This window comes from Pristiophorus japonicus, chromosome 11 (genome assembly GCF_044704955.1).
Source record: "Pristiophorus japonicus isolate sPriJap1 chromosome 11, sPriJap1.hap1, whole genome shotgun sequence".
Classification (NCBI taxonomy): domain Eukaryota; kingdom Metazoa; phylum Chordata; class Chondrichthyes; family Pristiophoridae; genus Pristiophorus; species Pristiophorus japonicus.
The window spans coordinates 12,626,168-12,649,732 of NC_091987.1; the positions used below are offsets into that span (position 1 = coordinate 12,626,168).

At 49.0% G+C, this 23,565-nt stretch overlaps 1 protein-coding gene across 2 annotated transcripts in view; it reads right to left on the minus strand.

Annotated features, from left to right (window-relative positions):
- cxadr (CXADR Ig-like cell adhesion molecule) overlaps positions 1-23,565 on the minus strand; it is a 143,206-nt gene that overhangs the window by 37,210 nt on the left and 82,431 nt on the right. For both annotated transcript variants that reach the window (XM_070893231.1, XM_070893230.1), the window contains exons 2-5: positions 7,896-8,062; positions 6,196-6,400; positions 2,600-2,752; positions 953-1,075 (exon numbers count right to left, since the gene is read on the minus strand). In XM_070893231.1, the coding sequence (XP_070749332.1) occupies positions 953-1,075; positions 2,600-2,752; positions 6,196-6,400; positions 7,896-8,062 (648 nt within the window). The remainder of the gene's footprint in view (positions 1-952; positions 1,076-2,599; positions 2,753-6,195; positions 6,401-7,895; positions 8,063-23,565) is intronic.

The window sequence follows — 23,565 nt, forward strand, 5'->3', positions numbered from 1 at the left end:
CACAAGGTCACAGCCTCGAGCTCCACTCCAGAGACTTGAGCACCATAATCCAGATCGACATTCCCAGTGCAGTGCATACCACTGCAGGGAGCAGCGCGTGCTGCTGCAGGAGGGCGATGGCCGCGAAGCCAGGTCGCTGATTGCAGTGCACAGCAGGAAGGGCGAAGGAGCGGCAAGAGTCCATAGAGGGAAGTGATCGGGGCCCAAGTGAGATCTGGGGCCCAGAAGTGCTGAGGGGCCCAGGGGCAGCACGGGCCAGCCCACACTGCAATATGGGTCTGTGTAGCAGAGCTGGTGTCCAGTTAGTCTTGGGTAATCCTTGCCACCGGACCAAGACCTAGCTCTGTCAAGCCCGGGTGGTGGCTGGTGTGCAACGGCCACCCCACATTAAAAAAATCCACGCACAGGCATCTTCCGCCCTTCAACATGTCGTTCGGGACCTGGAAATCAGGTCCTTCATTGAAACACCTGTGAACTCATCCCTTTTTGGCGTGGAAGCAAGTCATCCTCGCTTCGAGGGACTGCTCATGATGATGATGATGATGAGTGCTGAGTGAGCACTGCACTGTCGGAGGTGCCATTAAACCAAAGGCCCCCACCTGCCCTCTCGGGCCCTATTTTCAAGACGAGCAGAGCAGTTATCTACGGTGTCCTGGTCAATATTTGCCCCTCAACCAAAATCATTTACCTCAGCGCTGTTTGTGGGAGCTTGCTGTGCCCAAATTGGCTGCCTCGTGTCCTACATTACAATAGTGACTGCACTTCATTGGCTGTAAAGTGCTTTTGGGACATCTTTGGGAGGTTATGAAAGGCATGATAGAAATGCAAGTCCTTTCTCTCTAGTTCTTCAAACTTCTGCCCCCTCGAACTGTGAGCCACTGGAAGGAGTTCCAGAAAGGGATGGTTTTAATTATCCTGGAAAATGGAGATTTTCTGGAAATAAAGTACTTACAAGAAGAGACTGAGAATCTGACGACACATTCTGAACTACCAACTTTATTAGCCGCCACACATTTATAGTCGCCAGAATAAGACACTGTAGCATTTTTCACTCTCAGAGTTCCAGACATCTTATCTGCACAGGGGAAAAAAAAGATTTATTTAAAATCAGAGAAACTGAGAAAGGTAAAAAGTGTACTGTACAAGGCTGGAAGGGAGCCTACAAGTTAAAAACCAGAATTAGCAGTGAGAGGACATTCACGCATGGATTTTAAAAGTCTGTAAATTGCGAAGTAGACAGACTGAGGGAAAGGAGAAGCCAAACTGTTTCAAGGGCCTTGGGAACGAGGTAGAGGAGGAGGTAATGCCAGGAGTCTCAGTCTCAGTGACAAAAGGCAGGTTAGCTGGGAAGGTTGTATCTTAGGAGGAACAACAGAGCAAAGTTCAGGATAGCACTGAGTGAATCAGGGTAGAGAAAATAATGAGGTACGGTGTATACACATCGCTTCTTAGGCAGTCCCTCAGAGTCGAGCATGACTCATTCCAGACAGAGACACCACGCAAGCCGGAGAGAGAGAGAGCCCCGATATCTCCACGAGAGAGAGAGAGAGAGAGCGCGAGAGAGAGCCCCGATATCGCCACGAGAGAGAGAGAGCGCGCGCGCGCGGGAGAGAGAGAGAGAGAGAGAGAGCCCTGATATCTCCACGAGAGAGAGAGCGAGTCCGAGAGCGAGAGAGAGAGCTGGGGCCGGAGAGAGCCACAGAGACAGAATGGGGCAGAGAGAGAGAGAAAGAGAGAGAGAGCCAGAGATGGACAGAGAGAGAGAGATAGAGGGGGGCAGAGACAGAAAGAGAGAGACAGAGGGGGGGCAGAGACAGAAAGAGAGAGACAGAAGAGGGAAGAGAGAGAGAAAAAGAGGGGTGCAGAGAGAGACAGACAGAGGGGGGGCAGAGAGAGAGAGATAGAGACAGAGAGAGAGAAAGAGAGACAGACAGAGAAAAAGAGAAAGTCAGAGAAAGAGAAAAAGACAGAGAGACAGACAAATAAATGAGCCACTTTCCAACTGAATCAGCTGACACGATTTTGTTTTTCTTCCTGTGCACAACTTATAATTGTTCTGAATGTACGCCCATAGGTTTGTGGGTCAGTTCACTGTACATCTGTGGCACCTGGGCCTGAATCTAGCCCAGATTACTGGGATGAAGGATTCCCCAAGATACAACAGTTCTACATAAAATGCAAACAAACGAAAAGACTGCAGATGCTGCAAATCTGACACAAAAACAGAAAAGTTGGCAACAGGCAACAGATGAATTAAAGATTCAAGTGGGACAATGAACATCCCAGGTAGCTCTGGTTGTTATTTTTCATTCATTATGCCCGGCAGGGGGCTCAACTGAACAGACTACGAAGGTGCAAGCTTTCACACCAAGCTTTCATTCAAGGCGGTAACTTTGTGGAGCAGGAGGGTGAAACAGCCCCCGACACCCATAGCTGAAGGAGACACTCCTGTTTCTCTCCCAATTGGTACTTGCCCACCGCTGAAACCGAGCCCTCAGTGTGGAAACCCCATTGCCCAACACAGGAAGGTCCGACTAGTCACTGCACTCACGGATACAGGACAAAAAACCCAATGAGTTCATTTTAAAAATCTATTTACCTGAAGTTGCAGTGGGAGGGAGTACCATCGAAGACCCCTGCCTGGTCCAAGAGTAAGAAATTGGAGGAGTGCCTTCGCTTGAACATTTCAGCGTTGCATCTTTTCCGATTTCGTGAATTCCGTCCACGTAACACGTTGGTACCGATGGTCTCACTGCGGAGCGAACACGAAACACAAAAGCATTCAAGATTCTGACGGGAATTTTTTTTCCCCACATGTTCGCGGATAAGGCCGGCATTTATTGGCCATCCCTAATTGCCCTTGAGAAGGTGGTGGCGAGCCGTCTTCTTGAACCGCCGCAGTCCGTGCAGTGAAGGTGCTCCCACAGTGCACGGACTGATACAATTGAGTGGCTCCCCGGGCCATTTCAGAGGGCAGTTAAGAGTCAACCGCATTGCTGTGGGTCTGGAGCCACGTATAGGCCAGACCGGGTAAGGGCAGCAGATTACCTTCCCTAAAAGGTTCATTAGTGAGCCAGGAGGGTTCCTACGACAATCCGATAGTTTCATGGTCACCATTACCGATTTATTTAATTAACTGAATTTAAATTCCCCAGCTGCCGTGGTGGGTTTTTAACTTACGTCTCCGGATTTTGAGTCTGGATTACTAGTGCAGGAACGTAACCATTATGCTACTGTATCCCGAATGGATAAATTGAACTCCCATAATACGTGTTCGAAGTTTATAGAAGTAGGCGCAAAGTTTAGAAAGGGGAATAAACAATTTAGATTTGACAAAGATCACGCAAAAGAATGGTGAACATTTAGTGGAGCCCAGGGGGACGGAGTGTGTGGAACAGTTTAAGGGAGAGTTGGACAGATGTTTGAGTTTGGGCGATTGAGGGGCATTCATTTTTTGGGGTGGGGTTATCCAGTTGAATTGTGTAACCTCAATAATAACCCCGTCCCCCCAACGACGGGCGGGGGGAGGGTCGATGGTTACAGGAATCACATATGGGAAAGATGTCGCCAACACACCGCGCAGGTTGCCATTTTGACGGCTTAGATAGCAGACTGTCTCCACCATGGAGACGCATAATTAAACAGGATTTAAAATTGGGCTCCCGCGGTAAAATTCACTGCTGCCGCAAGGGTTTATCGAGGGACGGGAACCCCGGCAGTGAAAGGGAGGTGGGAGATGCCGACTCCACAAGGCAAGTATCTTTTCACACCACGAGGGCCAGAAGGAGGAGCGCTTCCCCCAGGACCTTCAAGGAAGCCTTGGGCCACCCCGTTGGTGATGGTGACCTCACGCTCCCCCCCCACCCCACTTTGCTAACCTTCCCCAGTCTCCCCTCCCTCCCACTATCTTTCGTCCTCTTACATGTGTCTAATGTTTCCCACATTACAACAGTGACTACACTCCTACACTCCAAAAGTACTTCAGGGGCTGTAAACCACAAGGGTTATGAAAGCCGCTGTATAAATGCAAGTCTTTCTTTCTTTTCTTTACAATGCCACCTATGCCGTCAGTTCTTCACTACCTTCGTGCTTTAGTTCATCTTCTGTCCTACTCTTTCCAACCTTAAGAACATAAGAAATAGGAGCTGGAGTAGGCCACCTGGCCCCTCGAGCCTGCTCCACCATTTAATAAGATCATGGCTGATCCAATCATGGACTCAGCTCCACTTCCCTGCCCGCTCCCCATAACCCCTTATTCCCTTATTGCTCAAAAATCTGTCGATCTCCACCTTTGAATGTATTTAATGACCCAGCCTCCACAGTTTTCTGGGGCAGAGAATTCCACAGATTTACAATCCTGAGAGAAGAAATTCCTCCTCATCTCAGTTTTAAATGAGCGGCCCCTTATTCTAAGACTATGTCCCCTAGTTTTAGTTTCTCCTATGAGTGGAAATATCCTCTCTGCATCCACCTTGTTGAGCCCCCTCATTATTTTATTAAGATCATCTCTAATTCTTTTGAACTCCAATGTGTATAGGCTCAACCTACTCAACCTATCTTCATAAGTCAACCCCCTCATCTCAGGAATCAACCAAATGAACCTTCTCTGAACAGCCTCCAATGCAAGTATATCCTTCCTTAAATACGGAAACCAAAACTGTACGCAGTACTTTAGGTGTGACCTCACCAATACCCTGTACAGATGTAGCAGGACTTCTCTGCTTTTATACTCTATCCCCCTTGCAATAAAGGGCAACATTCCATTTGCCTTCCTGATTAATTGCTGTACCTGCATACTAACTTTTTGTGTTTCATGCACAAGGACCTCCAGGTCCCTCTGTACTGCAGCACTTTGCTATTTTTCTCCATTTAAATTATAATTTGCTTTTCTATTTTTTCTGCCAAAGTGGATAACATTTTCCCACATTATACTCCATCTGCCAAATTTTTACCCACTCATTTAGCCTGTCTATATCCCTTTGCAGGTTTTTTGTGTCCTCCTCACAATTTGCTTTCCCACCCATCTTTGTATCATCAGCAAACTTGGCCACATTACACTCGGTACCTTCATCCAAGTCTTTAATATAGATTGTAAATAGTTGAGGACCCAACACTGATCCCTGCGACATCCCACTAGTCACTGTTTTCCAACTGGAAAATTATCCATTTATCCCGACACTCTGTTTTCTGTTAGTTAGCCAACCCTCTATCCATGCTAATATATTACCCCCAACCCCGTGAGCTTTTATCTTGTGCAGTAACCTTTTATGTGACACCTTATCAAATGCCTTCTGGAAATCCAAATATACCACATCCACTGGTTCCCCCTTTATCCACCCTGCTCGTTACATCCTCAAAGAACTCCAGCAAATTTGTCAAACATGATTTCCCTTTCATAAATCCATGCTGACTCTGCCTGATTGAATTATGCTTTTCCAAATGTCCCGCTACTGCTTCCTTAATAATGGACTCCAGCATTTTCCCAACGACAGAAGTTAGGCTAACTGGTCTGTAGTTTCCTGCTTTTTGTCTGCCTCCTTTTTAAAATAGGGGCGTTACATTTGCATCTTCTGAACCAATTTTGTTTCTCACTAACGCACTGATCTAATCCTTTATTAACAGAGCTACCCACCTCCTTTTCCTTTCTCTCTGTCCTTCCGAATTGCCAAATACCCCATAATATTTAGTTCCCAGCCTTGGTCACCTTGCAACCACGTCTCTGTAATGCCTATCAGATCATACCCATTTGTATCTATTTGTGCCGTCAACTCATCTATTTTGTTAAGAATGCCGCATGCATTCAGATAAAGAGCTTTTTAAAATATGTTTTGTTACCATTTTTTCATGCTTTGACCCCACTTTCTGATTCACCATTATGTTTATACATTCTGTCCCTTCCTGGCACTACCCTGTTCTATTGCCTTCTCCTTATTATTTGACTTTTTAAATTTTCGCTCACCTGAACCGACTAATTACTTTAGAGCCCTCTCTACAGCCCTAGTTGTTTGATTCGCCAAGACCCAAGTCCCAGCACGGTCTAAGTAACCTAAGTAACCTGCAACTCACATTCTTAATTTAAAAAAAAAATAAATGTCACACCAACGGGAAAGCCAATGAATGTCCCCAGATTGCCGGGGCGATGGCCTGTAGCCGACAATTAACTCCTGAGACTGCACGCAAAGACAGCTTCCTTACCTAAAACATCCAGCTTGGTTGCCCTGGTCTTTGAGCCAGGAGACTTCTTCACTTTGCAATGGTACATTCCAGAATCGGTGATTTTCAGCCTGGTGATGTTGATTGAAGCGTCGCCACTTTTGGGATCTGGCGAGCTGAAATGCACGCGTCCCTTCATATCCTCAAGGTGCGTATCGTAGATCCTGTCTCCCGAATAATCGATGATCTGTTTCATTACAAAGCACTTTGGTCACCAGGCAGCTCCGGCTAAGTCAGTTGAACTGTGAGAGAAGTTCACCAACACAGGTGGAACAGGAACTGAGCACAGAAAGGATTTCTCCTCCTGAAGGCACGGACGTTGGCTGGGTCTTTTCATAGGTATAGGCAGCACCTCAGCTTTAAACTTGGTGGTCTGGGTTGGTGGGGGGTAGGACAAAGAGCTTACGGAGTGGGGGTGGGGGATGGGAGAGGAGAGAGATAAGACCCTGGGGGGAAAGAGAGGAGAGAGACAGGACCGGGTGTGGGGTGAGGGAGAGGAGAGGCGAGAGAGAGACAGGACCGGGGGGGTTGGGGGAGGGGGTAAGAGAGGGAGAGGTGGGGGGGGGGGGGTTGAGAAATGCCAGCCGTGGCTCAGTGGGTAGCACTCTCACACCTCTGAGTCAGAAGGTTGTGGGTTAAGGTCCCTCTCCAGAGACTTGAGCACAAAGAAAATCTAGGCTGACACTTCAGTGCAGTGCTGAGGGAGTACTACACTGTCAGAGCTGCGTTTTTCGGGTGAGACCTTAAACCAAGGCCTGTTGTCTCGGGTGAACATAAAAGATCCTCTTTCACTATTTCGAAGAAGAGCAGGGGAGTTCTCCCTGGTGTCCTGGCCAATATTTATCGCTCAAACAACTTATAAAGAAAGGCCGAGTAGGTTGGGACTCTACTCATTGGAGGTCAGAAGAAATGAGAGGTGGTCTTATTGAAACATATAAGATAATGAGGGGGCTCGATAAGGTAGATGCAGAGAGGATATTTCCACTCATAGGGGGAATCTAGAACTAGGGGGCATAGTCTCAGAATAAGGGGTCGGCCTTTTAAAACTGAGATGAGGAGGAATTTCTTCTCTCAGGGGGTCGTGAATCTGTGGAATTCTGTGCCCCAGAGAGCTGTGGAGGCTGGGTCATTGAATATATTTAAGGTGGAGATAGATTTTTGAGCGATAAGGGAGTAAAGGGTTATGGGGAACAGACAAGGAAGTGGAGCTGGGTCCATGATCAGATCAGCCATGATCTTATTGAATGGCTGAACAGGCTCAATGGGCCAAATGGTCTACTCCTGCTCCTATTTCTTATGTTCTTATCACTAAAAAATACCATCTGATCATTGATCATTATCACATTGCTGTTTGTGGAAGCTTGCTGTGCGCAAATTGGCGGCTGCACTTCCTGCATTACAACGGTGGCTACACTTCAAAAAGTAATTCATTGGTTGTAAAGCGCTTGGGACGTCCGGTGGTCGTGAAAGGCGCTATAGAAATGCAAGTCCTTTCTTTCATGGGAGCACAAAAACCGACAGGCAAGTCGAACACAATCTCAACATTAGCCAATTGCGAGACTGGGAATTAAACCTTCTGGGCTGGATAGCAAGTTGCATCCTGTTTGAAAACAACTGACCCAATAATGAATGCGCCTCAAGTCATAGATTTTCACAGGTTGAATCCCAGGGTTAATACCTACAATGATTTGTGAAGCGGATGGATCAGCGGGTGTGCGCGACCACTCGATATCCAGTGGTCCGATGTCTTTGCTGTCCACCGTGAACTGGCATTGCAACATAACACTGTCGCCATCAGCTCTCTCCACAGATGCCGGACCTGGGAGGATGTTCAACCCCTGCGACAAACCTGCAGCACACAAACAAAATTATTAAAGTGTGAAGTAAAGGTATTAAAGTTACATCAACATTGTGCGGTACAACAAGAACTCCAGGCTTTACCAATGGGACAATTCCTTGTTTTTCCCCGACTCCCTGATTAGGCAGCTGTAGAATTTACCAATATTTCACAAAGATTCCTGGTACCTTTCCCCTGCAGAGGAGAAGAACCCCTTTCTGGACTGTTAAAATGAGTTTAAAGGGGCAGATGAAGCCTGCAGGGGATAAAAGGAGATGCATTCATGGAGACCGCCCCCCCCCCCCCCCCACAAGTGTTTGGACTCAAAGGAAAGGGAATTCAAAATGGACCTAAATTGCAGAAGCCTGAGATCCCCTAAACATCTATGGGAAGGAGCATATTAATTTTAAGATTCTACAACATTTTGGCTGCGAAAAAGAGTTACCAAATACAGGAGGTGGGGCTAACCTCTGTAAAGCAAATTTGTGTATTAAGGATCCCAGACTGTCTGTGGGGGAACTATGCAACACCAATTCACCCCCTAAGAGATAATCAAATTACCCAATCAAGCACAATGGAAATCATGGGCCCAACTAGATGGTCAGGAAACTGGACAATCCTAAAACAATGCAAAACCAGTGATAGCACATTATCACACCCTAATCGAGTTACTGTTGACTAGCCCACCAAAAACACTGACAAAGAAGATATTTGAAAATCAATGGACAGAACAGTTTAAACAAAGCCCAAGAACTGATTTGGCACAAAGATAAGGAAGCCTGTTTTAGTATAATTGAAGGCCTGTTCTGGCAGTTAGGTGTGCTTCTAGAGACACTATTAAGTTAGCAGTCTCGTTGCATAGGTTCTACACCGCACTCCAGCAGTTACCGGCAGTGGTCACGATGGTGGGCCCATGGACCATCCATATGGTCAGGAGGCAACGACAGCCGGGCTTCCGGCCTGGGCATTCTGCTGCGAGGAGGCCACTTCACCATCACCGAAGTTAAGGAGGTGGTGGGCGGCCGCCTCCTCGTAGCAGACGTAATGTACAAAAATTCCCCTCTCAGGTTAATTAATGTTTACGCCCCAGCTCTCAAGAACGAGGCTGGCCCTCTTCCAGCAGCTCCCACTGCTACTGGCAACGTCCAGGCCAGTCATTCTGGGCGGTGACTTCAAGTGCATCATCGATGCGGCTGGACGATCCAGCAGAGCCGACAGCAAGCTGGACACCACGTCCAGACTCCTGATGGACGCGGTAAAAGATGCCAAGCTGTGCGACATCTTCAGCAACCCTGCAGACGGAGCACCGCTCAGATACACCTGGTCGAGACCAGACGGGTCCGTCCGTTCCAGAATATACTTCCTGTTTGTGTCCCACACGTTCAAGGTCAGATCCACCGACGTCACGCCGGTGTTCTTCTCTGACCACTGCCTCCTACTGGCCGAATGTCGCCCACAGGAAAACCAGAAAGTTGGCAGAGGGATATGGAAGCTGAACGTGAAACTGTTGACTCCGGAAAACGTTGAAGAACTCAAGAGGGATTACAAAGGTTGGAGAACCGTAAAGCCCCTCTGCGATTCCCCGATGCACTGGTGGGAAACAATCAAGACGAACATCAAGAGGTTCTTCATCCTCAAAGGTGTTCAGGAGGCGAGAGGGAGACAGAGGGAATTGTCCCAACTCCAGACGAATATGCAAAACCTGCTCCTGCTGCAGTCGATGGGGGTCGATGTCGCGGAGGAACTCGAAGAGGTGAAGGGCCAGCAAGCCTCGCTCTTTGCCTCAGAGTCCTCCAAGATCATCTTCCGCTCCAGAGTCCGCTCCGTCGAGCAGGACGAGACGTGTTCGTGTTTCTTCTTCCAAAAGGTACACAGGGGGAGCTCTGTGATCACCAGCCTAAAGGAAGAAGACGGTTCTGTGACGTCTTCGCTGCCTGACATGCAGAGGATCAGCAAATCCTTCTATGCCAGGCTGTACGACGTCAAGCCCACAGACCGCGCGGCCTCCCAGTCATTCCTGTCGTCTATTTCGGAGGTCTTAGGCGACAGCGAGCGGGAGAGTCTGGACCACCCGCTAACTCTGGACGAGCTGACAAAGGCCGTCCGGTCCTTCGAGACGAATTCAATGTGGACTACAAGATCCTGTCAAAGGTCATCGCCAACAGGGTCAAGCCTGCTCTTGAGCTGGTGATTCACCCGGACCAGACCTGCGCTGTCCCCGGCAGGAAGATCTCTGATAGCCTCGCGCTACTCAGGGATACGATCGCCTACGTGCGGGACAGGAGGGTGGACACCTGCTTAATCAGCTTAGGCCAGGAGAAAGCCTTTGACAGGATATCGCACACGTACCTGATGGACGTGCTCTCCAAAATGGGGTTTGGGGAGGGTATCCGCAATGGGATCAAACTGCTCTACACAGACATCAGTAGTGCAGTCCTAATCAACTGGCCTCGGGAGCAAAGGTCAATCGCAGCAAGAGCGAGGCCATGCTCTTTGGCAACTGGGCCGACCGAGCCTGCATTCCCTTCACCGTCAAGCCAGACTTCCTGAAGGTGTTGGGAATATGGTTCGGAGTGGACGGGGCGTGCGCCAAAAACTGGGAAGAGCATATCGCCAAAGTGAAGCAAAAACTGGGATGGTGGAAGCTGTGCTTCCTCTCCATGGCAGGAAAGAACCTGGTCATCAGGAGTGAGGTGCTCTCGGGGCTGCTGCACGTGGCACAGGTCTGGCCCATCTCTCGCTCCTGTGCCGCGGCAGTCACCCGGGCCGTCATCCACTTTGTCTGGAGGTCCAAAATGGACCGTGTCCGCAGAGACACAATGTACAAATCTCTGGACAGTGGAGGAAAGGATGTTCCGAACGTGGCCCTCATCCTGATGGCCACCTTTGTGTGCGGCTGCATCAAGCTGTGCACAGACCCCCGATACGCAAACAGCAAGTGTCACTACGTGCTGAGGTTCTACCTGTCCCCGGTGTTGCGAAGGATGGGCCTGGCCATGCTGCCGCGAAACGCCCCCACCAGTTGGACCATGCCTGTCCACCTGTCCTTCGTGGAACAATTTTTCACAAAAAACCCCTTTGACCACAAGGCCATAAAACAGTGGTCAGCACGTAAGGTCCTGGACGCCCTACGAAAGGAGAGGGTGGACCCTGTCGGGTGGTTCCCTGAGCAGACTGTCGAACTTGTTTGGCAGAACGTCTCATCGCCAGAGCTTTCACACAAGCACAAAGACGTAGCTTGGTTGGCGGTGAGGAGGGTCCTACCCGTCAGAGCGTTCATGCACAGCCGACGTCTCAGCAGCACGGCACGGTGCCCCCGGACCGGCTGCGGGGCGTACGAGACTGTCACCCATCTCCTTCAGGATTGCGCCTTCGCAAGGCAGGTTTGGAAAGGGATGCAGTGGTTGCTGTCGAGGTTCATCCCGAGCAGCTCCGTAACACAGGACTCTGTGCTCTACGGGCTGTTCCCAGGGACACACACCGAGACAGACATCACCTGCTGCTGGAGGGCCATCAACTCGGTCAAAGACGCTCTTTGGTCTTGCCGAAACTTGCTGGTCTTCCAGAGCAAGGAGATGTCCACGTCTGCGTGTTGCAGACTGGTGCAATCCAAGATCCAGGATTACGTGCTGAGGGACGCACTTAAAATTGGTGCAGTCGCCGCAAAGGCACGGTGGGGAAGGGCCACAGTTTAAAGCCCTTCTGCCACGGTAAACCCGGGGGCAGGAATCAGTACAAAACCCCCCTCGGGCCGTACTTGTAATTTACTTTTTGTGTACATGGAGCACCATGATCTGTAAACATCTATGTAGTGCCATGTACAATGCAAGGTCTGTTGCGAAATGCATGTTGAAAAGAAAAATGTAAATGTACCGTCACCCATTCAGTGTACTGTATAGTGACACATGTAATGTAATTTGTTTGAATGTACTACAATGTATCCCGTATTGGACCGAATTGCACTTGAACTGGAAAACAAGGAAATGTAACGAACGGAACTGCCGTCAGCACCCAAATAATAGGGTATGGGATTGCTGCCCACAGTTAAATGTACTGAAATGCTTTTGAATGTACTGTACAGATTTTTTTATGAATAAAGTATATTTTGAAATAAAAAAAATAAGTTCTACACCAGCCTCGAAAAGTGGGACTCCGAAACATTGGCGAAAGGAATCTCTAAAACCCAGAAGGACAGCATCACGGCAGCAAACAGGCTGTCAAAACGACTATTGGAAAGTTGCGGGCCATTGCGATCAACCAAACAGTCAACCGGAACCAACCCGACAAAACTGAAGCTGGTCCTACACTACCAAGGGGTACAGACTACAGAACGTGGACAACTAAGGCGAACCCCGGAGTTGGAACTGTCAAAAGGGGATTGGTGAGCATGGCCCCTGAACCCCCAGAGCTATAACTTTGTTAGTTAGGGGAATTGGGAGAGGGGGGAGGGAGGCTGAGATAACTTGTGTAAATGTATCTGCATTCTCCTCTTTACCCCATTTAGAGTTTAAGCTGCATTCTTTTCCCCACAGGCTGTATTTTGACATTTTATTCAATGTGTTGTACCCCTCAGTGTGTATTGGTATTACTATTGAGTGTGTGTATTCCAGTGTCTAGAACCAAGGGTGTGGGAGCGATTCGGAACCGCTCATATAAGGTCACAAGGGAAAGCTGACCCCCTGAAAACCACCCCTTACACAGCACCCACTGACACTCGTCCATACTGCATCGGAGCTCAGAGAACCCGCAGGCTCTTTGGTCCAAAAGATCTTTGAGGCCCCCCCACACCCCCCCCTTCCAAGCGCACTTCCACATAACCCCGCCCCCCCACACCCACCCCACCATCATCATCATAGGCAGTCCCTCGAAATCAAGGAAGACTTGCTTCCACTCTAAACATGAGTTCTCAGGTGGCTGAACAGTCCTATACGGGAATTACAGTCTCTGTCACAGGTGGGACAAACAGTCGTCGAGAGAAGGGGTGAGTGGGGCAGATTTGCCGCACGCTCTTTCCGCTGCCTGTGCTTGGTTTCTGCATACTCTTGGCGACGAGACTCGAAGTGTTCAGCGCCCTCCCGGATGCACTTCCTCCACTTAGGGCGGTCTTTGGCCAGGGACTCCCAGGTGTCGGTGGGGATGTTGCACTTTATCAGGGAGGCTTTGAGGGTGTCCATGTAACGTTTCCTCTGTCCACCTTTGGCTCATTTGCCGTGTAGGAGTTCCGAATAGAGCTCTTCTCACACCTAAATCCACCCCCCCCCCCCCCCCCGACCAAGCGCCCTTCTGCCCCCACCTCCAGCAGAGGTCCCCATACATACACTTTCCATTGGGGAGGGGTGAGGATGAAGGGGTGTCACTGCACAATGACGAGGAGCCCCTCGATGTACTGTAAGTAATACACTTACAGCTCGATTCAAATACGCGCCAGACTTCAAAAGTTATCACAAGCTAAAAAAGGAATAGTCTAAGTTTACAATAACAGATTATTAACCACTTGTAGTTATATAGCGCCTCAAATATAGTAAAGCATTCCAAGGTGCTTCACAGGAGCGTCATCAAACAAAATTGATCCATCCTGTTCTTGTTCCCTCCAGCCCCTCACCGTGAGATTATGGGTGAGAGAGAAAGAAAGTAAGAGAGGAGAGAAGAGAAAATCTCCGTCCCATCGAGCTAGGTCTGATCCAATCCCTTGAGGTGCAACACCTCTCTCGCTCTCTCTCTCTCTCTCTCAAACTCCTCCCAAACCCGCACAAAACATCTGTTGTACCAAACCCAGTATGCAACAGATTATCTCAAGCCGCTGTGGCTGAGTAAAAGCAAATGTTTGCAGCAGATGTGTGAGTGTGCGTGTGTTACAAACGAACCAGTCTGCCAACCTGAGCAGATTACAAAGAAGTTTGAGGGGGTAGCCGGGTGGGAAGCACTAATTATAGACTCAACATTCAAAACAATTGTAATGGAATTTATAAAGTAGCAGAGATACAATCGAAGGACACGAACAAATTCCTACCTTATCTCAATTTCTGTAACAAAGTTACGCACTCTCAGAAATTGCTCGTGTAATATAATTAGAGAAAGGAAGGACTTCCTTTTACATCGGGTCTTTCACAACCTCAGGACGTCCCAAAGCGCTTCACCGACAATTACGTACCTTTTGAAGTGCAGTCACTGTTGCAATGTAGGAAACGCGGCAGCCAATTAGCGCCCACCAAGCTTCCACACACAGCAATGTGATAATGACCAGATAATCTGTTTTTAGTGATGCTAGTTGAGCGATAAATATTAGCCCAGGACACCGGAGATAACTCCCCTGCTTTTCTTCGAAAAAGTGCCCAAGGATCTTTTACGTCCAACTGAGAGAACAGACGGATCCTCAGTTTAATGTCTCGTTCAGAAAGACCGCCCCTCCGACAGTGCGGCGCTCCCTCAGTACTGCCCCTCCGACAGTGCGGCACTCCCTCAGTACTGCCCCTCCGACAGTGCGGCACTCCCTCAGTACAGCCCCTCCGACAGTGCGGCGCTCCCTCAGTACTGCCCCTCCGACAGTGCGGCACTCCCTCAGTACTGCCCCTCCGACAGTGCAGCACTCCCTCAGTACTGCCCCTCCGACAGTGCGGCACCCTCTCAGTACTGCCCCTCCGACAGTGCGGCACCCTCTCAGTACTGCCCCTCCGACAGTGCGGTGGTCCCTCGGTACTGCCCCTCCGACAGTGCGGTGGTCCCTCGGTACTGCCCCTCTGACAGTGCAGTGGTCCCTCAGTACTGCCCCTCCGACAGTGCGGCGCTCCCTCAGTACTGCCCCTCCGACAGTGCGGTGGTCCCTCAGTACTGCCCCTCCGACAGTGCGGTGGTCCCTCGGTACTGCCCCTCTGACAGTGCGGCACCCTCTCAGTACTGCACTGGGAGTGCCAGCCTAGATTTTCGTGCTGGAGCCCCTGGAGAGGGACTTGAACCCACAACCTTCTGACTCAGAGGCTCGATAGCCACAGCGGACACCTTATTTGGGGTAATTACTCAATCTCAGTGAAGGACGAATCAGAGAACTGGGACGACAAAATTGCCACCCTGCCTCTGCCGCACACCTGGAGCAAGGAGTTAACCCTCGCACTCCCTCCTCCAACACAATGGTCACAGGAGTATTGTGGATTAGGGGACCACACTTAGGCAAGATGTAAAGGTCTTAGAAAGAGTACCAGAGATGAGTAGAAACGGTACCAGAGGTTTACCGGAGCCGAGGGACTTCAGTTACAAGGAGAGGTTGGAAAAGTTAGGACTGTTCTCCTTGGATCAGGAAAGGTCACGAGCAGCGTACACTTTAAGCAGTGCGGCCACACAGCAGAGCTCGGCAGCTCCCGCGCAGCTGGCTCTTAAACAGGAAAGAGCGCGCACGCATGATATTCTGAATGGGCCGCCCAGCTCCTTAAAGGTGCCACGCACCCAAAAAGAATTAACCGAGAACATTGGTTTAAGTGGTGACCTAATAGAGGTTTTCAAGATAAGTGGTTTTGAGGAGTAAATGGAGCAAAAGTATTCCCTCTGGCAAGTGGGTCAATAACCAGAGGTCACCGATTCATAATGATTGGCAAAAGATCTGGCGGGGAGAGGAGGAGCCATTATTTCACTCAGAGTTGTGGGGATCTGGAAAGCTCGACCTGAAAAGGTGGTGGACGCTGGTTCCATCAGTAATTGTAAATGGGGGTTGGACAGGCACTGGATGAGGAACAGAGAGGGTTACAGACAAAAAGCGGGGTGCGGGACTGAGCCCGAATGGCGGGCCGAATGGCCTCCTTCTGCGCTGTCAGTCTCTATGATTCTATCTCCTCGGCAGAGGGAACAAGTGCTACTTTTATGTTGCATTGAGACCGGTGCTGGCAGTGACAGCTCCCGGGACAATGGTCAAGCGTGTTTGATCGCGGCCTGGCGGTAAGCCACTGTGGGCGGGCGGCCAGAAGACCAGTCTCTATTGGGTTTCCCGATTGGGCGCCAGGCTTGGCGAATCCCGACAGGTTTACTCTCGGGTTGCAGTGGCTTGCGAGTGACCCTTCACCCCGCAAGCAGACGCCAGCAGCACACAAAGGCAGCTTAAATAACGGTGCTCCGTTCCACCTTTCACAAGAAGAGCTGGCCAGACTACCTCCTCACTCGCTCTGCTCATATAAAGCTTTGCAGCCCAGTGTACTGTGTGTTCCACTTGCAGCCTGCTCCGGACTGCTCAGTGTCAGAAACCCTTCACAATTTGCCGGAGCCGGAGCCGGAGCTGGAGGAGGAGGAGGAACTAAAAATACGCATGAAAAGTAACCAAGCAACAACAAACTCGACCAAACAACAATAAGTTGACTTGGAGGTGATTCAAGATCTGAAGTTGTGAGGATTACCATGGGAATGGGTGAAGTAGTTTCAGGTTAACAACTCAACAAGGGTTCACATACCAAGGATGACAAGATTTAACAAAAATAAAAAAGAATTTATGTTGTAAAACCCACCCCGCCTCCAGCTCATTGACTGACATAGTGGTGTCAATAGACAGTGTTAAACGTTGAACAGAAAGTGCTGGAAATACAGAGACCCATGAGCGCTAAAGAGAAAAGACGGCTTGATGTTGTGGTCGAATTAAAGACTATTTGTTCCAACATCATCATCATCATAGGCAGTCCCTCAAAATCGAGGAAGACTTGCTTCCACTCTAAAAGTGAGTTCTCAGGTGGCTGTACAGTCCAATACAGGAATTACAGTCTCTGTCACAGGTGGGACAGCAGTGGTTGGAGGAAAGGGTGGGTGGGACTGGTTTGCCGCACGCTCCTTCCGCTGCCTGCACTTGGCGACGAGACTCGAGGTGCTCAGCGCCCTCCTGGATGCTCTTCCTCCACTTAGGGCGGTCTTTGGCCAGGCACTCCCAGGTGTTGGTGGGGATGTTGCATTTTATAAAGAAGGCTTTAAGGGTGTCCTTGAAGCATTTCCCCTGTTCACCTGGGGCTCGCTAACCATGTAGGAGTTCCGAGTAGAGTGCTCGCTTTGGGAATCTTGAGTCGGGCATGCGGATGATGTGGCCAGCTCAATGGAGCTAGTCGAGCGTGGTCAATGCTTCGATGCTGGGGATGTTGGCCTGGACAAGAACACCGACGTTGGTGCGTCTATCTTCCCAGTCGATTTGCAGGATCTTGCGGAGGCAGCGCTGGTGGTATTTCTCCAGTTGAGGTATCTACTGTATATGGTCCATGTCTCTGAGCCATACAGGAGGGCGGGTATTACTGCAGCCCTGTAGACCATAAGCTTGGTGCAAGATTTGAGGTCCTGGTTTTCAAACACTATCTTCCTCAGGCGACCGAAGGCTGCGCTGGCGCACTGAAGGCAGTGTTGGACCTTGCCGTCGATGTCTGCCCTTGCTGATAGTAGGCTCCCGAGGTATGGAAAATGATCCACGTTGTCCATCCACGAACAGTGGCATCGCTTCAGAACTTTGCTGAGAGGGCCCCCCCCCCCGCACCCAACAATGGTCTCCATCTCCATCCAAAACAACCTCTCTCTTCAGCTGTTACTGGACAATGCACAGGGCCTGAAGATTAGCAGCGATAGTCAGACTCTAATGACCCCATTAATAGTTCTGTCTGAGGCTGAACCAGACTGTTCGTGACCTTGGTGTCATATCTGACCCCGAGAAGAGCTTCCAATCACATATCCTCACCATCACCAAGACCAGCTATTCGCACCTCCGTAACATCACCCAACTCCGCCCCTGCCTCAGCCCATGCTGAAACCCTCATCCGTGCCTTTGTTACCTCTAGACTTGGCTATTGCAACACACTCCTGACTGGCCTCCCACATTCTACCCTCTGTGAGCTTGCAATCATCCAAAACCCGGCGTCCCGCGTCCTAACTCGCACCAAGTCCCGCTGACCATTCACTCCTTTACTTGCTGAACTACATTGGCTTTGGTTAAGCAACACCTCGATTTCAATATGCCCATCCTCATTTTGAAATCCCTCCATGGCCTCGTCCCTCCCAATCTTTGTAATCTCTTCCAGCAGCACACCTCTCTGAGATCTCTGCGCTCCTCCAATTCTAGCCTCTTGAGCATCCCAGTTTTTAAATTGCTCCACCGTTGGCGGACGTGTCTTCAGCTGCCAAGGCCCTAAGCTCTGGAATTCCCTCCTTAATCTCTCTGCTTCTCTCCCTCTTTATCCTCTTTTAGGATGCTCCTTAAAACCTATCTGTTTGACCAAGCTTTTGGTCATCTACACTAATATCTTGGGGCAGGACTCCTGGCCTCCCCAGATTAAGAGATGTTTCCTCCCCCACACTGTTGGGATAGCCAATAGGAGTAGGAACACGGACTCCTGTCTCTTCTGCCCGAAAAGTCCTATTGTCTTTCAGATGAGACGTTAAACCGAGATGCCCCGTCTACCCTCTCAGGTAAATCTAAAAGATCCCATGGCACTATTTCGAAGGAGCACAGGGGAGTTATCCCCGGGTGTCCTGGGGCCAATATTTATCCTTCAGCCAACATCACTAAAACAGATTATCTGGTCATTGTCACATTGCTGTTTGTGGGAGCTTGCTGTGCACATAATGGCTGCCGCATTTCCGACATTACAACAGTGACTACACTTCAAGAAAGTACTTCATTGCCTGTAAAGCGCTTTGGGGCATCCAGTGAAAGGCACTATATAAATGCGTTTTTTTTTTAAAAAAGGAGCCCCCGACAGTCCATACCAATTGACCCAGCACAGAAGAGGGATCAAGGCTAGGACCTTGCCAGTCTGTGTGTGCTTCATTTCCACATTGGAAGCACCAATAATAACTGAGTATTTGAGGTGGCAAGAAAATATGCTGAAACAAGTTTGCCGGAAGATTTTGAAATATGTTTCCAATCACTTGCAAACGTGTATGTTAAAGCATAGTTTCAGCCCGTAATCAATCATCCGAGGACACAAAGATAAATCATGCAGTCAACGGCACGACACAGAATAACTCAGCCTCTTGAAGAAATTGCAATGATAATAACTGGTACTTGAGCCTCTCAAGAGGAGCCATCAGCGGAATACCATGTACTTGCTCCAAGGTTACTTGGATTTAGTGTCACGATAATGGGGGCTGGTGGAGGAGGAAGGGAACATCGGAACAGGAGGAGGCCATTCAGCCCCTCGAGCCGGTTCCGACATTCAATAAGATCATGGCTGATCTGTGACCTAACTGCACACCTCAATACCTTTGGTTAGCAAATCTATCAATCCCAATCTAGAATTAACAATTTTGACCTGGCGTCAATTGCAGGAGAGTTTTCCAAACTTCTACCACACTAAGTGTAGATGTGTTTCCTAACATCACTACTGAAAGGCTTGGCCCTAATTTTTAGGTTATGTCCCCTAGTCCGAGACTCCCCAAACAACGGGAATACTTTCTCCCTATCTGTTCCCATTAATATCTTGAGAACTTTGATCAAAAGGAAATGAAGAAAAGGATGGAAAGAACACCACATTTATACGGGGCTAAGTGAGTCAGTTCCCGATGTGCATGTGAGTCGTACGCTGTTAATACCAACGCCAGATTCACTCAGTCAGACTGCTTCGGAGGACTGCGTTTTAAACAGGAGTCCTCCTGGTGAATTGAGCAAAGCTCCGCAACGCAGCCGCACATTGGGTCCTGGTGGCACTGGCACAGACAACAACAGCCCTGCTGTCCATCCACAGGTTTGCACACGTTACAACTTGCATTTATATAGCGCCTTCAGTATTGTACAATGTTGCAAGGTGCTTCACAGAAGCGTTATCAAACCGAGCCACACAAGGAGCTGTTGGGACAGCTGGAAACAAACCTGGTCAAAGAGGTCGGTTTCAAGGAGAGAGAGAGAGAGAGAGGCAGAGAGATGGAGAGGTTTAGGGAAGGAATTCTAGAGCTTGGGGCCCAGGCAGCTGAAGGCACGGCCGTCAATGGTGGGGTGATGAAAATCAGGGACGCGCAAGAGGGCAGAATTGGAAGAGCGCAGAAATCTCGGGGGAGGTTGCAGGGCTGGAGCAAGTTACAGAGACAGGGCGGGGCAAGGGCCATGGTGTAATTCGAACAGGATGATGAGAATTTTAAACCTGACGAACAAACTTTCAGCTGGAGTAGCGCAGACAAAAACCCTGGAATCAGTTATGAAATATCTCCATACTGAGGATACTGATTGATCCCTGATGGCATCGTTTCATGGCTGCCATTCAACTCCCGATGCCACAACCAGGCAGTCAACTGGGATGCTACGAATGTCAACTGGGATGGGGTGTTGGGGGGAGAAGAGGAATTGGGAAGGACACAAATCACTCCGAACCTAATCTCCTCCTCTCTCTCTCTCTCTCTCTCGCTCTCTTTCTCCCACCCCTCCAAAAAATTTGGGGAGAAATGTTTTTTTCCAACCCGCCAAGGACCACCGTTTCAGGTCTTAGTTCGGCCGAGGGAGCTGGTCAACGGGCAGTGGTTGGACACGCTGCATGAGGGGAACTTGGAAGACACCACTGCTACTGGGTTTTGGCCTCTGGGTTTTGGCCTCACTTGGAGATTACATGGCTGGGGTGGGGGTTGGGGAGGGTCAAAGGAAGGGAGGAAATGTTTCGTGACAATGGCCCCCCGGTCATCCTGGTGTGTGTGGGGCAAGTTTGATGGACCGTCTAGTCCTTTCCTACCCGGCAATTTAGTATTTACTGCCTGACCAGTGCAGATGCCAAACTGACAGTCCCCCACCTGGAGTGAATCCCTAATCTGAACAGAGCAGGAGCTTGCACGGAGGGAAGGAAATTCAAAATAAATGCCGCAGAGGAGAAAAACAGCAACAAAAATGGAGATTTACATGGCAGAATGATACGGCACAGAAGGAGGCCATTCGGCCCATCGTGCCCGAGCTAGCTCTTCGACAGAACTGTCCAATTAGTCCTGGTAAAATATTGTTGGACTGACTGCACACTTGCTTCGACAGCACGTGTTAAGTTTGGGTCATGAATGGGTACAAGTAGGCTAGCTACACTGTACTACTGGAATCCTTTGTACGGGTCAATTCATGTTGTTTTTCTGTCAAATGCAGGAGTCGACAGTATACTCTTCCAAGGCTGGGCGTTGTATAGTTAGCACGGCAATTGTTCAGCAGCCCTTTCAGATCCCCAAAAGGGCTGAAGAGTGCTCACGGGGAAAATCGGTTGCTTGGCAACTGCTCCTCCCTTCGATACACAGCTCCTCCCCAACCGAGAAATCCAAACATCGGAGAAGCACCTCGCTCTCGGATCAAAAAACTATAGATGCCACAATGGATTAAAAGTGGCACAAATTTTTCTTTTTATCTTTGAGCTTGTTTGGAGAGTAATTCAGGGGTTTGCCTTGCAATCCGAGATCCAGTACACCGCCCATTGTCCCATGTTTCTAAGCAGAAGAAGGGCATAGATGACTCGGCTTACTCCCCCCTCGCCCCCCCCACCGAGTCAGAATCCATTCGCCTTTCATCAAATACACGTATACAAAAGAGCCTCTTCATCCTTCCCAGGTATTGAGCTCGAGGCAAAATCGTGGGCCTTTTGGTTCCTCGACACTGCTGCACTGTCTGCTCATTTATGGTGGATTAAAATTGTCGCTCCCTAAAAAAAAGTACCTTTCTTTCAGGTTACAGTACTCAAGTTTTCTTCTCCCATGTTTATCCCCCTCACTCGCTTCCCTGAAATCTTTCAGATGAGACTTTAACCCATCTGCCCTCGTAGGTGGACGTAAAAGATCCCATGGCACTATTTGAAGATGTGCAGGGCGGCTCTCCCCGGTGACCGTTATAATCTACCAAAATTCTCTGGACTCTGGGGAGGTACCAGCGGATTGGAAAGCAGCTAATGGAACGCCTCTGTTTAAAAAAGGGGCAGACAAAATCCAGGTAACTATAGGCCGGTTAGTTTAACATCTGTAGTGGGGAAAATGCTTGAAGCTATCATTAAGGAAGAAGTAGCGGGACATCTAGATAGCAATAGTGCAATCAAGCAGACGCAACATGGATTCATGAAGGGGAAATCATGTTTTAACTAATTTACTGGAAGTCTTTGAGGATATAACGAGCATGGTGGATAGAGGTGTACCGATGGATGTGGTGTATTTAGATTTCCAAAAGGCATTTGATAAGGTGCCACACAAAAGGTTACTGCAGAAGATAAAGGTACACGGAGTCAGAGGAAATGTATTAGCATGAATAGAGAATTGGCTGGCTAACAGAAAGCAGAGAGTCGGGATAAATGGGTCCTTTTCGGGTTGGAAATCGGTGGTTAGTGGTGTGCCACAGGAATCGCTGCTGGGACCACAACTGTTTACAATATACATAGATGACCTGGAAGAGGGGACAGAGTGTAGTGTAACAAAATTTGCAGATGACACAAAGATTAGTGGGAAAGCGGGTTGTGTAGAGGACACAGAGAGGCTGCAAAGAGATTTAGATAGTTAAGCGAATAGGCTAAGATTTGGCAGATGGAATACAATGTCGGAAAATGTGAGGTCATCCACCTTGGGGAAAAAAACAGTAAAAGGGAATATTATTTGAATGGGGAGAAATTACAACATATTGCAGTGCAGAGGGACCTAGGGGTCCTTGTGCATGAATCCCAAAAAGTTAGTTTGCAGGTGCAGCAGGTAATCAGGAAGGCAAATGGAATGTTGGCCTTCATTGCGAGAGGGATGGAGTACAAAAGCAGGGAGGTCCTGCTGCAACTGTATAGGGTATTAGTGAGGCCGCACCTGGAGTACTGCGTGCAGTTTTGGTCACCTTACTTAAGGAAGGATATACTAGCCTTGGAGGGGGTACAGAGACGATTCACTAGCCTGATTCCGGAGATGAGGGGATTACCTTATGATGATAGATTGAGTAGACTGGGTCTTTACTCGTTGGAGTTCAGAAGGATGAGGGGTGATCTTATAGAAACATTTAAAATAATGAAAGGGATAGACAAGATAGAGGCAGAGAGGTTGTTTCCACTGGTCGGGGAGACTAGAACTAGGGGGCACAGCTTCAAAATACGGGGGAGCCAATTTAAAACCGAGTTGAGAAGGAATTTCTTCTCCCAGAGGGTTGTGAATCTGTGGAATTCTCTGCCCAAGGAAGCAGTTGAGGCTAGCTCATTGAATGTATTCAAATCACAGATAGATAGATTTTTAACCAATAAGGGAATTAAGGGTTATGGGGATCAGGCGGGTAAGTGGAGCTGAGCCCACGGCCAGATCAGCCATGATCTTTTTGAATGGCGGAGCAGGCTCGAGGGGCTAGATGGCCTACTCCTGTTCCTAATTCTTATGTTCTTATGTTCTTATGACCCGGGACCAATATTTATCCCTCAATCAACATCACTAAAACAGGCTATCTGATCATTATCAGATTGTTGTTTGTGGGAGCTTGCTGTGTGCAAATTGGCTGCCTTGTTTCCCACATTACAACAGCGACTACACTTCAAAAAGTACTTAATTAACTGTAAAGCGCTTTGGAGTGTCCTCCGGTCATGAACGGTGCTATATAAATGCAAGTTCTT